We start from the raw sequence: 17,908 nt of genomic DNA, 5'->3' as shown, positions 1-17,908 counted from the left end.
CCCCTTTTCTCTATATGTCTGTAAGGGCGGGGGTAAATAGAGCACCATTCCCTCTTTTCTGTCCACGAGGTGGAAAGGGAAAAGCGGGAGGAGGGGGCACAGTATCCCTAAATTAAAACTGTAAATTTTTGTCTTTCATCTTATAGACCAAGGCTCAGGACAAAAACCCACCTCAGCCCCCCAAAAAGAAATGTGCTGTATGCGGAGCAAAATTGAGTTCCTCTTGGAACAAAACAGTGTGCCGGGCATGCATAGAAAATCTGGTCAGAGATGACCCTACAGTCTCTACCCAGAAAATGCTGTCTTCAGTGAGAGATGAACTAACAAATACGTTCAGTTCATTCAGAACTCTCATGGAAAAAATGCAGGCACCATCCCAGGTTCCCACCTCCGTTCAGGTCCCTGCATCCCTGACCAAACCATCATTAGGTTTTGAGGAGGAAGTATCATCTTCCCACTCCTCTGCAGAGGGATCAGAGTCAGGGGAGGAACCTAAAGAACATAATCCCCATGGTAACTCCAACTTTAAACTGAGCTTGGAGGATGTGAATGACCTACTCAAAGCGGTTTATGTCACTCTAGAAATTGAGGAAAAAGTGCAGCTGTCTAAACATGACCTGATGTACGCCAGTCATAAAAAGCAGGCTAGAGTGTTCCCTGTGCATAGCTCCCTGTTAGATACGATTAAACAGGAATGGAATTCACCTGATGAGAAACCTTTCTTTCCAAGAAACCTAAAAAGAAGGTATCCATTCGACGACAGTAAGGAGCAGCCCTGGAACAAAATCCCCAAGCTGGATGCTTCTCTTGCCAGAGTATCAAAGGGAACTGACTTGGCATTTGAGGATTCAGGGTCACCAAAGCCCCGTACACACGTACCGATCGTCGTCATACAAACGTCGGCGGACGAAAGATCTGCCGATTGTACGCTTGTTAGTATGGTGCCTCCGACAGCTGTCTGCGCACATTCTGCGGACAAGAGTCTTTCTTGCAAACATGAAAATTTTTGTATGCCGACACCAGAACGGACGATTGTTCTCCAGTCAGTACAGAATTCTGCCGACAGACCGCAGATTTGCAAGACTGGGCATGCTCAGAAAAGAAAAAACACAGGGAAAGTTAACCATTACATGACATCACTTCTGCAGTCAGCTGAAGTCGGCGGACAACATTCTTGTGCTGTCTTTGCACTTTTCAACAGACATCGACATCCCGGGGAGAAAAGACGAACGTTTGTATGACGACGATCGGTACGTGTGTACGGGGCTTAAAAGACCCTATGGATAAGAAAACCGACACCACTTTACGTAGGGTTTGGGAAGCCTCTATTATGAGTTTAAAACCGGCCCTGGCATCCACCTGCATAGCCAGACACCTAGAGTTATGGCTATCCCAGATCCAAACACACTTATCTGCCGGAACTTCAAGAGAACAGATTAGCAAGTCATTTCCACTCTTATTCCAGGCAGTAGGATTCTTAGCGGATTCTTCAGCTGAAGCTGTAAGAATGGCGGCAAGAACCTCAGCCTTGGCTAACACAGCTAGACGAAGCCTATGGCTCAAGACATGGTCAGGGGATCTCACTTCTAAATCACATCTCTGTGGTCTTCCCTTCACAGGCGACCACCTCTTTGGCCCAGGCCTATCAGAGGCTCTGGAGCGTACAGCAGATAAAAAGAAGGGATTCCCAGAAAAGAAAAAGTACCCCTATGCCCCAAAGAATTTTCGTGGCAGGGGCAAACCGCAGAGATCCAACGAGACCCAGCAAGCTTTCAAGAAGCACTGGACTGGGCATAAAGGTAGGGGGAGGGGTAACATCCTGTTTAACCCTCCTCAACGCCCCAACAAGCCCCAATGACTCCCTTCTCAGGGTGGGAGGGAGATTAGGGGCCTTCCTCCCACAATGGAAGGGAATTACTTCCAGCCCCTTTTATTCTGGACCTGGTAGGCAAAGGGCACAAACTGGAGTTTTGTCACCAACCTCCAGAAAGAACCCTGATTACAAGTCTGCCCAGGGATCCAGCCAAGGCCTCTGCCCTAAGTCTCCAGTTAGGGGACCTATTAGACCAAGAGGTGATAATCCCAGTCCCCAAAGAAGAACAGGGAACAGGGTTTTATTCTCACATCTTTGTGATTCGGAAACCTTCAGGAAGTCATCGGCTGATCCTGAACTTACGGAATCTGAACCTGTCTATAGCATACAAACGCTTTCGCATGGAATCAATATACTCCATAGGGAACCTATTGTACCCAGGGTGTTTCATGGCAACCCTGGATCTGAAAGATGCGTATTTTCACATCCCAATACACAAATCCTACCAGAAATTCCTGAGACTAGCAGTAAGGATAGGACTAGAAGTCAAACACTTCCAATTCCAGGTACTGCCCTTTGGGCTATCCTCAGCCCCACGGATCTTTACCAAAGTCCTAGGGGAGGCACTAGCCCCCCTAAGACTAAGATCCATCATGATCACCCCCTACTTGGACGACATCTTGGTAGTGGCAGAATCATACCAGAAGCTGAAAGCAGACCTCCTAATAGTTCAGGAATTCTTAACTTCTCTAGGCTGGATTATCAACAGGCAAAAGTCTTGCCTGATACCCTCGCAAAGGGTAACTTACATCGGATACGAGATTTCCTCCCGAGATCAGATGATCTTCCTCCCTCAGTCCAAGATGGAGAAGATGAACCAGATGATAGCCTCCTTACAGACCAATTTATGGGTCTCTCTGAGGGACATCACAAGGGTAATAGGCTTGATGACCTCCTGTTTCCCAGCAGTCCCCTGGGCACGGTTCCAACAACGTCCACTCCAAAAATTCTTTCTAAAGAGTTGGGATGGACGGCCAAGTTCCTTGGAACAAAAAGTAAGGATTCCCACCAAGATAAAAAGAACTCTTTGGTGGTGGAGATCCTCTCTTCACCTATCAAAAGGGCTAAGCTGGTCCATCCAGGTGTCACAGAGGATCACCACGGATGCAAGCGCTTCCGGATGGGGGGCATATCTGCAGAACAAATGGGCGCAGGGAACATGGTCCCCATCACAAATAAAGACTTCATCAAACCAAAAAGAACTTATGGCGGTCCAAAAGGCCTTAGAGTTTTTTCAGGTAGAGGGAAGCCATCTACAGATCCGGTCAGACAATATAGCAACTGTAGCGTACCTGAACAAGCAGGGAGGTACTCGAAGTCAGGGTCTTCAAGCCATAGCACAGAAAATCTTTGTCTGGGCCGAACGGAATCTAACATCCATTTCGGCTATCCATCTGAAAGGGACGCAGAATTATCTGGCAGACCATCTCAGCCGCCACCAGGTGAATCAGGACAATTGGTCCCTCAACCCAGAGGTATTTATAAAGATCACAACCTCATGGGGTCTTCCAGTAGTGGACCTATTTGCTACCCAGGCAAACAGGAAAACAGAAAAAAAATTTTCTATAACCCAGGGGGATCAGGCGTTAGGCATCGACGCCTTTGCCCACCCCTGGAAAGTCAGACTCTGTTACGCATTCCCTCCGGTCAGATTGATCCCACAGGTTCTTCAGAAATTCATCCAGGAAGACAGAGATGATCCTGATAACCCCATACTGGCCCAAGAGGCCATGGTTTGCACGCCTTCAGGCTCTAGCAGCAAAACCTCCAATGACCTTACCCTGGAGACCGGATCTATTAACACAAGGTCCAGTGGTCCATCCATTCATCAGGACCCTAAACCTGACGGCCTGGTATCTGAGGAACAAATACTAGGCTCTCAGGGGTTCTCAGTCAAAGTCATCCAAACATTGACCAGCTGTCGAAAGCCGGTCACTAGGAAAATGTATGCAAAAATTTGGAAGAAATTTCATTTTTGGATGATGGAGAATCAGAGACATTCCCCAGATATACCAACTATCTTAGATTTCTTTCAAGAAGGCATAGACAAAGGTCTCTCCCTTGGAACTTTGAAGGTACAGGCTGCCGCACTTAGTGTCTTTCTTCAATTTTCCCTTAGAGAAGACCCAAATGTGAATAATTTTTTCAGAGCAATTGCCCGGACAAAGCCGACCGTGATTAAAACGTGTCCAGCTTGGAATCTATCCCTGGTACTTCAGGTTATGGTAACCAGTCCATTTGAACCCTTGGAAGATTTGTCAGCAAAAATGCTCACCCTAAAGACTTTATTTTTAGTAGCTATAACTTCAGCTAGAAGGGTTAGCGAATTACAGGCTCTCTCAATCAGAGAACCTTTTCTCAGGATCTTTGACGACAGGATTGTGCTAAAAACAGATTCAGGATTTTTGCCCAAGATAGTCTCCTCTTTTCATAGGACTCAGGACATAGTTCTTCCTTCCTTTTGCAATTTCCCGAACAACGATAAAGAAAAAGAATTTAGTTGTTTAGATGTCAGAAGAGCCCTTCTGAGATACCTGGAGGTGACTAAAACCTTCAGGAAAAGTGATACTTTATTTATACAGTTTTCCGGCTCCCATAAAGGGGAAAAAGCTTCTAAGGCAACCTTAGCTAGATGGATAAAACAGGCTATCACAGAAGCCTATCTAGTAAAGAAGGTAACTCCACCTTTCATTAAAGCACACTCTACTAGAGCTTTGTCCACGTCCTGGGCTGAAAAGGCCGGTGCCTCACCAGACCAGATCTGTAAGGCAGCTACCTGGTCTAACTTTTCGACCTTTGTTAGACACTATCGCCTGGACCTCCTCTCTTCTCAGGAACAGGCATTTGGTCGAAAGGTGCTCCAGGCAGTAGTCCCTCCCTAGACTGGTAAGTTCTTGCTCATCGTCTATGGGCTGTCCTGGAAGACGTTTTTGAGAAAAGCTGAGTTATACTTACTGGTAACTCCTTTTCTAGTAGTCTTCCAGGACAGCCGGATTCCCACCCGGTTTATCTGGTATTATGTAATGATATGTGTGTGTGTGTGTATATATATATATCTATATATGTATGTTTTACAGAAAGTCCTACGGTTCTCATGAAATACTGAAGGTGAGGACTAAGGGACCGCCTTTTATTTAAATTTTGGAATGTGTTTCCTGTCCCTGGGGGAGGAGCCCTAAGGTCTCATGGGCTGTCCTGGAAGACTACTAGAAAAGGAGTTACCAGTAAGTATAACTCAGCTTTTTTTTTTTTTTCTGGTATATGGAATTAAATACTCTGTATTCCCTGTATATGTATTGGTTTATTCACAATTCTGTTTTTCTCTTACGTCCTCCTGACAGTCGCCGCCCACTCATACAGTCTTCACTACTGGGTATTGGTCTTATCCACAGGAGTAAGCTAGGCAGAAGATTTTGTTAGAAACATTCACAAAAACTTTGCATAGACACAGCTATAGGGGGCTATCCCTCTGGTCCAATACCCCCCTGCCAGCAGCATTCCCAATTCAGTTTCTTTTGCCTAGTTAGGAGTAGGTAGACTTCCCTTGGCTGGGGCTGCAGTCTCAGCCTTTTCTTCATTTTTATTTCTGCTAAGTGATTTTTCTTTACACTGATGGCTTTTTATTTGTTCCTGCGCTTAGTTTAGTCAGACATCGGAAGACTAAAGCGTTTGCGGAGCTGGGAATTGCACTGGTTGTACTAGAGCCTTACGGAATCCCAGCCTGCCATCGAGCGTTGGCAGGCCAATGCGTACGCCCAGGCCTCGCAAACGACCTGTCCCTGTCCTCAGGGACGAAGCCTGCGGAGTGGCTACTTCGCTAGGATGTCTCAACTGCGGTACGCCACGTGTTGCTAGCGTCCTGTTCGGCTGACGGCACCCCCACCCGAGTGGGAGGCCTTCCGTCAAGAGTGGCACCCACATTTTCGCTGGATCGGTGAGTACCATGCTACCCCTCGGTCTATGGCATTTTCTGTCGGGGGTGTATGTGGGGCCTCTGTTATGGGGATAAAGGTCTATTTGGAGTCTTTGATATCCCCCTCATATCTGTCTGTATTGTTCCCCTGTGTGCCTCACAGGCCCTGCAGGGGCGCTATAGCGGTCCTGCCGCGGTGTGGGGGGGTTTCTGGGGTCCCTGTGGTACTTGTGCAACTTTTTGGGGTAATGTTTGTGGGGGCCACAGCGGTGTAAAATCGCGTGGCCGCCATTTCGGGTGTGGGCAGGCTGTTTGGCCTCATGTAAGGGCAGCAGCCATTTTCTCTGCTTGGCACCCTTTCGGGCGCCATCTTTAGTCTGGGCAATGTATTTCCCCATGTGCTCGGCGGCCATTTTCTCTGAGCCTCCCCATAGACTTGCATTGGCAACCATTTTTCTTGAGGCTCAGGCCGATGTTCGGCCTCTAGTGGCGTGACATTTCCACTCTCCAAGCACTCAGATCGAGCTGGCAGCGTGGTATTGTAGAGATACGCTTCTGGGGGGCTTTTTCTGCTATTTTTTCGGGTTAAGATCTCTGCTGGCAGTTATATCCTTCAGTGCTTAGTAGCACAGGCTAGTCACTAATTGCGGTGGGAACCGCCGCTATCGCCAATTTAAAGCGCCATAACCTTTTTAAGTGTGTTTTATAGAGTCCCAGGATAGCAAATTCCCCCCAGCTCTGGTGGAGGGTTCAGGTACTCCTGAATCCTCTGCTATAGTCTCACTTACTGCTGCACTTGCGACTTTAGCGTCCAAAGTGGATCTGTTGTCTGAGCGGGCTTCAAAGAAAAGGCCCAGGCTTTCTCAATCTGATTCGGAGCTAGATATGGTTGCCACGGAGAGTGTACCCCCTGAGGGGTCTCAGTCGGAGGGGGAGGATTCCCCCTCCGGGTCGGCCAGAGAACGCGCTGCAATGTCTGCGCTCATTAGCTCTGTTAACGTCATGCTACATTTAGAGGATGAGCCCCACCCGCCGGGTAAGCGGTCTTCCTTTGGGACCCCCAGAAGTCGGTTCAGGTGTTCCCCTGTCCTGCTGAGTTTCACGAAACAGTGAACGTACAATGGCGCAATTTAAAGCGCAATTTTGTGGTACCTAAGCTGTTTCAGTACCGTTATCCCTTTGCGTCTCAGACGGATTTGCGCTGGACTGTGGCCCCTAAGGTGTACCACACGGTATCCAGGTTAAACAAAGCCACTCTGATGCCTGCAGAGGATTCTCCGGTGTCAGGGACCCGGCGGATAGGTGGGTGGAATCTCTTACCCAACACTCCTATATGGTGGCAGCTTCCTTGATTAAACCCGTGTTCGCCTCAGTAATGGTCTCTTAGGCTGTGGTGGAGTGGACTAAGGTGCTCAGACGCACCCTTGTGGCTAATTCCACCCCTCCTGCTACTCTGGAGATGGTGGACCAAATTATTCAGGCTGTTTTATACCTGTGTGACGCGGCCTTGGATGAGGCCCCTTTAGTCTCCCGCTTATCTGCGGTTGTAGTGACGATCCGTCGCATCGTGTGGTTGAAAAGCTGGTCGGCCGACCAGACTTCCAAGAAGACAGTGTCTGACATCCCTTATGCAGGGAATCGCCTTTTTGGGGTCTCCCTGGACGAATTGGTTAAAGGGGGTCACTGGGGGTTAAAGCACATTGCTGCCCCAGGTGTCCAGGGGCAAGTCTTTTTGCGGTAAGCGGGGCCCTTCCTTTAAACCTAACCAGGGGTCCTTTCGTGCCTTCAAGGCACAAGACGACAGGGGCAAATCCTTCAAGGCCTCTGGTGGCCAGAAGAAGCCTTGGGCGGGCAAGCCTAAAGCCACCCACACTGGCACGGCGGCCCAGTCCGCCTCGAACCAAAGGGGCGCACTCACCCGTTTCAGGGGTGGGGGGAACGTCTGCGCTGTTTTCCCGAACCTTGGTTGGCAGACAGATTCTTTCCCTCAAATCTTCATTTGACCCCAGATCGTCTTCAAGATCTCCCAACGGGCGGTTCAGGATCTCCTCCCCCGGGAGGTGATCGCCCCGGTGCCACATCGGGACAAGTTTTGGGGTTTTTACCCGAATCTGTTCATGGTGCCAAGAAAGGATGGCAAGGTGTGTCCAATTCTTGAACTAAAGTTTCTGAACCGCTTCGTGCGGGTTCAAAAGTTCCGCATGGAATCCCTCAGATTGGTGGCCTCCCTGAGTCTAGGAGATTTCCTGGCTTCCATCGACCTCAAGGATGCGTATTTACACATCCCCCATCTACGAAGGTCATCAGAGGTAGCTCCGATTCGCAATCGCGGAGGAGCACTATCAGTTTGTGGCGTTGCCTTTTGGTCTTGCTTCGGCTCCAGGGGTGGTTACCAGTGTTGGCTCCTGTCCTGGCCCTGTTGTGGGCACAGGGGATTGCACTCCTTGGGTATCTGGATGATCTCCTGTTAAGATCGAGTTCCAGTCCAACTCTGTTGCGCGATCTGTCAACCACGGTTCAGACACTCCAGGAGTTCGGGTGGACCATCAATTTTCAGAAGTTGACATGGTCTCCTTCTGTTCGCCTCCCTTACCTGGGGATGGTTCTGGACTCTGCCCAAGCAAGTCTCCCTGCCGGAGGACAAACTCCAGACTCTACAGAACGAGGTCAGGTCCCTCAGGGACAACGAATCCTCATCGCTCAGGACCTGCATGCGGTCCCTGGAATTGATGGTGTCAGCCTTCGAGGCGATACCATTTGCACAGTTCCACACACGATCTCTGCAAGCGGAGATTCTGGCCAGGTGGGACCGGCATCCTCAGTCCTTGGAAAGGAGGATATCTTTGAGCCACCTAGTCAGAGCGGAATCTGCCCAGGGCACTTGGTCGGAGGACGACTCCTCTCTAACGATAAATGTCTTGGAACTAAGAGCGATCAGACTGTTTGCTCCATTGGTCGGATCGGCTTCGGGGCCTCCCTGTGCGTGTGCAGATGGACAACGCAACTGCGGTGGCTTGCATCAATCACCAAGGGGGCACCAGGAGTGCCCGGGCGGCCAAGGAAGTGGCCGAGATTCTGTCCTGGGCTGAGACGCAGGTCTCGGCGCTTTCGGCAGTTCACATTCCGGGAGTGGAGAACTGGCAGGCTGACTATCTGAGCCATCAGACCCTGGACCAGGGGAATGGTCCCTACACCCAGAGGTGTTTCACATGCTGTGCGCACGATGGGGATCCCTGGATGTGGATCTGTTCGCGTCTCGTCTAAACAACAAGGTGGGAAGGTTCGTGGCAAGAACACGCGATCCTCTGGCAGACGCCTCGGACGCGCTGGTAGTGCCTTGGAATCGGTATCGTCTGATTTATGCCTTTCCCCCCCGATTCAGTTGTTGTCCAGGTTCCTACGCAGGTTGGTCTCAGAACTAAAGTTGGATTCTAGTGGCCCTGGACTGCCCGCGCCGGTCTTGGTACGCGGACATCATGCAACTGGTCGTCGAGCCTCCTTGGTGGCTCCCACTACGGGACGATCTGCTGTCTCAGGGGCCGATCTTCCATCCTGCTTTACAGTTGCTGGCTTTGACGGTGTGGCTGTTGAAAGCCAGGTCTTGAGAGATCGGGGTCTCTCTTAGGCGGTCATTCCTACCTTAAGGCAAGGATGGCCTCGTCCAGTAAGATTTATTATCGTACCTGGAAGGCTTATTTCGCCTGGTGTGAATCGCAGGGTTTCCATCCTCGCTCCTTTTCGGTGGCGAGGTTATTGGCATTCCTGCAATCTGGTGTGGACCAGCATCTTGCGCTGACCACTATCAAGGGTCAGTTATCTGCGCTGGCAATTCTTTTCCAGCACCCCTTGGCATCAAATTCCTTGATCCGCACCTTTATTCAAGGGGTGCGTCATCTGCCTCCCCCTAGGAGGGCACCCTTGCCTCCTTGGGACTTGAGTTTGGTTTTGTCCGTTTTGCAACGTCCTCCATTTGAGAACATCCGGGAGATTCCTCTGCCTGCGCTGTCACGGAAAGTTGCCTTTCTGGTGGCGATCACATCTGCTCAAGAGTGTCAGAGTTGGCGGCCCCATCTTGCCGCTCTCCCTACCTGGTTGTTTATAGGGATAAGGTGGTCTTGCAACCTCATCAATCTTTCCTTCCAAAGGTGGTGTCGGATTTCCATCTCAATGAGGACATTGTCTTGCCTTCACTGTGTGCGAATCCTAAGCATCCTAAGGCTTTTGCCTTCATTCCCTGGATGTAGTCCGGGCGATCAGGGTTTACCTGTCTATTGAATCCTTCAGAAAGTCGGATTCTATTTTTGTCCTTCCTGAGGGACCTCGGAAGAGTGCGTCTGCGGCAACCATTTCTAAAATGTATCAGACAGACGATTGTACAGGCTCTTTCGCTTAAGGAACGGGTTCCGCCCTTCCCTGTCACGGCGCACTCCTACCAGAGTGGTGAGTGCGTCTTGGGCTTTTCGCCATCAGGCGTTGGTGTCCCAGGTGTGCAAAGCGGCGACCTGGTTGTCCATGCACACCTTTACAAAATTTTACAAACTTGATGGTTTGGCATCGGCAGATGCCTCCTTTGGCTGCAAAGTTCTGAGTGCGGCAGTGCCTTAGGGGAAACCTGGTGTTTAGCCTGTCCCCTCCTGTTGGGGTTTTTTCCCCCTTGGTTATTTTGCTTTCCTGGGTTGGTTCGCTCCTGTTGAGCTTTCCTGTTACCCAGTGGCTGCCTTTCTGGTTCAGATAAGGTTCTTTTCTCTGACCTGGGTGCTGCGTTGCCTTTTTTGAGATGGTTATGTTCCCCACCCCTTACATCTACACTGCTTTGGGACATCCCAGTAGTAAAGACTGTATGAGTGGGCTGCGACTGTCAGAGGACGTAAGAGAAAATAACATTTTTTGTAAGAACTTACTGTAAAATTCTTTTCTCTGAGTCCTCTGACAGTCGCCGGCCCTCTTTTGGGGTTCATGGACTATCTACTGCTTGCTACCAAACTGAATTAGGAATTCTGCTAGCAGGGGGGTATTGGACCAGAGGGACAGCCCCCTATAGGTGTGTCTATGCAAAATTTTTGTGAATGTTTCTAACAATCTTCTGCCTAGCTTACTCCTGTGGATAAGACCAAAACCCAGTAGTGAAGACTGTATGAGTGGGTGGCGACTGTTGGAGAATTTTACGGTAAGTTCTTACAAAAAAATATATATTTTTTTCCCCTTCCCCTATTGGTGTGTTTTTTAATACCATTTCTGACTAGCTCCTTTTTTTTTTAGGATACCTTTTTTCTATGTTTTTATAGTTTGGCTGTCATGAAACTTGGGTTGTGTAGAGATGTAGCATGGATGGTGGGAAGAGCGCTACCAGGGAATGTAGTGTCACTGGGCATGGTGAGAACTTCGGAGCAGAGTGTAGGGAGGGGGACGATACTGGCCACTTTATTAGGAACACTTGTATAATTGCTTGGTTACATGAATTGGTAATCAGCCAATCACATGGCAGCAACTCAATGCATTTAGGCATCTAGATGTGGTGAAGACAACTTGCTGGGTAACAAATGCGGTTTAACCACTTTACCACCGGAGGATTTTGCTGTCTTACGTCTGAGCTACTTTTTGCGATTCGGCGCTGTGCGACTTTAACTGACAATTGCGCGGTCGTGCGACGCCATACCCAAACGAAATTTATGTCCTTTTTTTTCCCCCACAAACAGAGCTTTCTTTTGGTGGTATTTGATCACCTGTGCAATTTTTACTTTTTGCACTATAAACAAAAAAAGAGCGTAAATTTTGAAAAAACAATATTTTTCACATTTTTTTTATATGAAATTCCCCCCAAAACAATGTAAAAATCAAATTTTTTTTTAAATTTTTGGCCAATTTGTTTTCTGCTATTTATGTTTGGTAAAAAATTCACAATAAGCGTATTTTGATTGGTTTGCGCAAAAGTTATTGCGTTTGTTAGTAAAGGGAAAGATTTCTGTAATTTTTGGTGTTTTTTTAACGCGTAATGGCGGTGATCTGTGTTTTTTTTTTTTTGCGGGATTGCGGCGGACAGATCGGACCCTTGACTGACATTTTTTACACTTTTGGGGGTACCAGTGACATTACTGCAGTAATCAGTGCTATATATATATATATGCACTGTTACTGTAAAAATGACACTGGCAGGAAAGGGGTTAATTTTATTGGAGAGGGAGGGGTTAATGTATGCCTGGTGCTTACTGACGTGTGTGGGGGGAGGTGACTGAGTGACACAAGGACAGATCCAGGGTTCAGCTATGCTGAACCCTGCAATCTGACCCTGCCTGTCACTTAGGAGATCCGCCCGCTTGAGTTTACACAAGCAGGCGGATCTCCATACTAGATCCCTGAAGATCGGGGAAGAGTGGCGGTGATCGCCGCTGCTCCTCCCTTGGCCCGACTCCCGCTGTGACTGAATACAGCGGGAGCGAGCCTCCGGCGGTGCGCGTGCCGCCGAGAAAGGGGAGTGTCTGACGACAACGAGCCACTCTGCCGCAGTAATATTACTGCAGGCAGACGTAAAGTGGTTAAGTGACTTTGTCTTGGCATGGTTGTTATTGCCAGATATGCTGGTCTGAGTATTTCAAAAACTGCTGATCTGGGATTTTCATGTACAACCCTCTCTAGGGTTTACAGAGAATAGTCCGAAAAAGAAGATATCCAGTGCGCAGCAGTTCTGTGGACAAAAATGCCTTGTTGATGTTCAAGGAGAATAAGCAGACTGTTTCGAGATGATAGAAATTAAACCGTAAATCAAATAACCACTTGTTTACAACCAAGGTATGCAGAATAACATCCCTGAATGCACAACACATCACACCTTGAAGTAGATGTGCTACAGCAGCAGAAGACCACATCGGGTGCCACTCCTGTCAGCTAAGAAACAGGCTACAGTTTGCAGACTCACTAAGACTGGACAATAAAAATGTAAAAAACGTTGCCTGATCTGAGTTTTGATTTCAGTTGTGACATTCAGATGGATAGGTCAGAATTTGGTGTGGTGTAATGGTGTGAGGGAATATTTCTCATTTCACCCTTCCAGGACGGCCTACATATGAGAGATTGTGGCTCCACCCTACAGGAAACAACTAATTTACAGCTGTTAAAAAGGTCCTACCCATACCTTGAGCTTCAGTTCAGTTATGTTTCCAACCTACTTAGGAATGTTTTTTTTTTTTTTTTTGGACCTGAAGGAAAGTGTTTGTCTGATGGGTACCCCTGTAAGGCAGGTATGGACGGCCTCTGGCTGGTTCCTCCCTATCTGTGTCCTTTGACAAGGAGCTTACAGGTCGCCAAACATGCCAGGTAGTCGGTTACCTTAATGAGAAGGTCCCTTTTATACCTGAAGTCCTGCTGTCTCTGCAGGAAGAGTCTCCTCCATAGTCTGGAAGCGGTAAGGATTCGTATTTCCTGCCAAGCGAGTGTGCCTCAAGCCTTGCTTTGAAGACCGGAAGTTCCAGTCAAGAAGGGAGGAGTGAGTGGAACCCGGAAGGAAGCCCAAGATGGAGAAGCCAGACCCACGAGTAATCATGGCATACTCTCCGGCTACTAAGGGGCTGGAACACCCCAAAGAGACGAGCACAACCGCACTCCCCATAAAGGAAAAAGCGGCGGTGCAAGTGGCTGCAGGGAATTCGGAGAGACCGGGTCTTCCCTCAACCCAGAATGCCCCTGTCAGACCCCCATCAAATTCAGCTAGCACTAGCATGTCTAAGAAGTGCGGTAATTGTGGGGACAGGCTGTCTAGATCTTGCACAAAGCCACTTTGCCATACATGTATTAATAAGCTGGCAGGGCAGGAAGCATCTGTTTTAATGAAGGATTTTCTTAAATCCGTGCAGGATGAGATGTCAGCTACTATTCTGTCATTCAGGACTACAGCAGCTACCCCTCAGACCCTAACACAGGCAGAGGAAATCTCCAGGGATAGTCTATCCTCCCAGGATAGTGTTTGGTCTAGAACAGGACCCTCTTCTCTCCTGTCAGGGTCCCAACCCATTCCCTATGCACAAGCAAGGGATGAGGAGGATCCAGGGGAAGGTACCAGTCAGGTCAGATCCCTTTCCAGTTCGGACGAAGTGTCAGGCAGCGACAGTGAGAAGGAAAGGGATAGTTCCAAAAATCTCTTTCCCTTAGATAGCATGGAAGGTCTCCTTAAAGTTGTGCATGCCACTGAAGGGATCCCAACACCAGCCAAAGAGTCTTCCATTCAGGATAAAATGTAGAAAGGCTTGGGAAGAGCCCAGTACAGAGTAATTCCCATTCACCAGTCTTTAAAAAACATGATTCACCAGGAATGGAAATTTCCTATGAATGCTCTGTCCAGGCCTAAGACCTGGAAAAGGACGTATCCTTTTGAGGAACAAGAGTTGGAGGAGTTTACAAAAAACCCTAAGCTAGATGCACCGGAGGAGTTTACAAAAAACCCTAAGCTAGATGCACCTTTGGCCCAGCTATCAAAAAGATCAGATTTATCCTTTGAAAACGCTGGTCACATTAAAGATGTCATGGATCGTAAAATCAAATCCTTATTAAATAAAGGCTTTGTTTGCTAACTCCTATAATATGACTACGGCTCTAGAAGATACCTGTATGGCCAGAAATGCAGATTTCTGGATCAAGGAACTATCAAAACATATCTCAGCAATAGAGGGATCACAAGACCTACTAGATTCCCTATCCATGATTAGGAAAGCGGTGTCTTACTTAGCAGGCTCAGCGGTAGAGTCGGTAATAGCCTCTGCAAGAACAGCAGCTCTTGTGAATTCTGCTAGGAGGGCAGTTTGGGTAAAAGCGTGGTAAGGAGATTTATCTTCCAAGCTAAGACTTTGTGCTCTGCCTTTTGAAGGGTCTTTTTTGTTTGGCTCTGGTCTGGATGATGTTTTATCCATATCCTCACAGAAAGGGAAAAAATTCCCCACTAAGAGGAAGGACCCGTTAGGGAGGTATTCCTTTCGGAACTTCCAAGACCGAAACCAACAAAGGCCCTTCCGGGGACAAGCCAAGAGAGGGGGTCTGGCAAGGGGGGAAAGCAAAGCACTAACTTGCTGTTCCTCAAACCTGGACCCAGCGCCAAGGAGACCAAGTGACGCCAGCGTCAGGGTAGGGGGAAGGTTAGCCCATTTTGTTCCCCAATTGGAAAACATCTCAACCTACATTCTCCAAATCATTCGGGAAGGATACCGACTGGAGTTTTCCTCTCGGCCGGTGACAGAAATAACGATGACATATCCCTCAAAAGAGACAAAAAAGGGAAGCACTGCTAGAAGGTATTCAAGAGTTAGCGGAACAGAGGGTAATTACACCTGTACCATTAAGTCAGGTATTCCAGGGCTTTTACTCTCACATATTTGTGGTGCCAAAACCCTCAGGAAAATTCTGTCTGGTCATAAACCTCAAAGTTAAACAAGTTTCTAATATACAAAAAGTTCTCTATGGACAATATTTATGCAGTCAGAAAAAATCTGTTAAACATATTTATGACTACACTGGATTTAAGGGATGCCTACCTTCATGTCCCAATTCATCCGGAACATCAGGCATTCCTCAGATTCGCAGTAGTAACGGAAGGAGGGACTGCACATTGGCAGTTCAGAGCTCTTCCTTTCGGCTTGGCGGCCAGTCCAAGGATCTTTACGAAAATCTTGGCAGAAGCAGTAGGCCATCTTCAGGGCCTAAATTTGATCCCATATCTGGACGATATGTTGATCTTTGCAAGTTCAGCGAAGCAGACACCCAAAGAGTTATGTCGGTCCTACAGACGTTAGGGTGGCTTATAAATGTGGAAAAATCTTCAATGGAGCCAGCGCAGGTTCAGGTCTATCTGGGATACCAAATAGACTCCAGAGTAAAAAAACTTTTTCTCCCAGAGGAAAAGGTGGTCTCGACAGTGAAAAATGTCTGCTCCCACCCTCTGTGTTCCAGGAGACAGATTATGAGGATTCTGGGTCTGATGACAGCTTGTATCCCAGCAGTAGAGTGGGCCCAACTTCACTCACGAGACCCCCAATTTTTCCACCTGTTCTCTTGGAACAAGAGACAGCAGTCCCTAGATGAGAAAATTATGCTCTCCCCTCAACAAATATCGTCCCTAAGGTGGTGGACAGTTCCTCAAAACCTGAGGAAGGGCAGACTTTGGGGTCAAGAGCAACCCTTAAGGATCACCATGGATGCGAGCACCGGGGGTGGGGAGCTCACCTAGAGGGAGCTCATGCCCAAGGCACCTGGGATATCCAGATAAGTCAGGCCTCGTCCAACTACAGAGAGCTGAAAGCGGTGGGAGAAGCCATAAGAGCATTCAAAAGGGACATTTCAGGAAAAGTCCAGATCCATTCAGACAATGCTACAACAGTAGCTTACCTGAACCATCAAGGAGGGGCCAGATCAGACACCCTGTTAAGGTTAGCTCAGGAGACACTGTGCTGGGCAGAAAAGAGTGATTTCCCTATCAGCAGTACACATAAAAGAGAAGGACAACTGGGAAGCAGACTTCCTCAGTCGCCATTCCATCAAGCAGACAGAGTGGGAACTGAATACCAGAATATTTCAGCTACTAGTTTGGAAGTTTGGTCAGGCGGGGGTGGATATGTTTGCCACTTGGCAGCAAAAAAGTAACCCAGCTCTTTTCCCTGACGCAACAAAAGGACATGTTGGCCTTGGATGCTCTGGCGCAGCCGTGGCACTTCCAGCTAGCATATGCGTTTCCTCCTCTAAATCTGATTCCAAGAGTTCTACAGAAACTCAGTGGATGCCCGGAACTACGTCTCATTTTGGTTGCACTGTGGTGGCCAAAGAGGACGTGGTTTGCAACTCTGATGTCCCTGTCAGTAACACCCCTTGGAAACTTCCAGGGATTCTGGACCTGTTACTACAGGGACCATTTATTCAACCCAGACTGCAATTTTTTTAATTAACAGCCTGGGTAGTGAACGCCAAATTCTGAAAGAAAAAGGTTGTTCAGATAGGGTCATTGATACCCTCCTCCTAAGTAGGAAGCCGGTGACCAAGAAAAAATTATGCCAAAATTCGGAAAATATTCTGTACTTGGCAGAGTCAGAAGAAGAATTCCTCTGCCTGATTCCCATGATCCTGGAATTTTTGCAGGATGGGGTAGATAAGGGTGTGGCAGTTAACACCCTTAGGGTACAAGTAGCGGCACTTTCTGTTTTTTTTTTTTAGATAAAAGCCTGGCCAAGGAACCTTTTAATTAAAAGGTTTTTGGTAGCACGGGGAAGAGCTTCCCCGATTAATAGAGCTAGTGTCCCAGCGTGGAATTTAACTCGGGTACTAGAGACATTATCTAGTGAACCCTTTGAACCTTTGGATAAGGTTACCCTGAATATTTTGACCATTAAGTTAGTTTTTCTATTGGTTTTTCTATTAGTTGGCAATTACCACAGCTAGAAGAGTGGTAGATTTACAAAGTTTGTCCATAAAGGAGACCTTTATGCTAATTCTCCAAGACAGAGTGATTCTTAGGCCAGATCCCTTGTATCTACCCAAGGTAGTTTCTTCTTTTCACAGGAAGCAAGAGATGGTCCTGTCCTAATTTTGTGAAAAGCCTAGGTGTGCAAAGGAACGGAAATTCCATTGCTTGGATGTAAGAAGGTGTCTTCTCACCTATTTAGAAAGGACCAAAGGATTTAGGAGATCTAGTCAGTCACCTGTTGGTTCTAAATTCTGGACCAAGAAAGGGATTGCAAGCATCAAACCTTTGATTTCTAGGTGGATCAAGCAAGCCATTAGTATGTCTTATAAAGTGTCAGGTATTCCCACACCAGCAAACCTAAAGGCACATTCTACAAGGGGCATGGCAACATCCTGGGCCGAAAGAGCAGGAGCCTCCTGGGAGCAGATCCGCCATGCAGCCACCTGGTCCAGTCAAGATAGCTTCCTAAAGCACTATCGTGTGGATGTACTGTCGCAGCAAGATCTTTTGCCTTTGGTAGAAAGGTCTTACAGGCAGTGGTCCCGCCCTAAGGTAGGCCAGTATGGATTCCTTTATTATCCTCTCATATGTAGGCTGTGCTGGAAGGGTGAAATGAGAAAACTTACCGTTAGTTTACAGGTAACGGTCTTTCTATGAAAAAAAAGTGTGTAATTGTTGTATTGAATAA

At 47.9% G+C, this 17,908-nt stretch overlaps 1 protein-coding gene across 1 annotated transcript in view; it reads left to right on the top strand.

The window, feature by feature from the left end:
- CDCA7 (cell division cycle associated 7) overlaps nt 1-12,508 on the top strand; it is a gene marked incomplete at its 3' end in the record, with an annotated part of 40,651 nt that extends 28,143 nt beyond the window's left edge. Inside the window, exons 10-12 of the mRNA XM_082261780.1 lie at nt 347-762; nt 1,620-1,799; nt 12,420-12,508. Of these exons, the coding sequence (XP_082117906.1) occupies nt 347-762; nt 1,620-1,799; nt 12,420-12,508 (685 nt within the window). The remainder of the gene's footprint in view (nt 1-346; nt 763-1,619; nt 1,800-12,419) is intronic.
- Nucleotides 12,509-17,908: the final 5,400 nt, after the last annotated feature.

The sequence above is a fragment of the Pelophylax lessonae genome (assembly GCF_965119305.1).
Source record: "Pelophylax lessonae genome assembly, chromosome: 6".
In the NCBI taxonomy this organism is placed as follows: Eukaryota; Metazoa; Chordata; class Amphibia; order Anura; family Ranidae; genus Pelophylax; species Pelophylax lessonae.
Note: the sequence above shows the minus strand (reverse complement) of the source record. Positions and strands in the feature narration are given on the sequence as shown.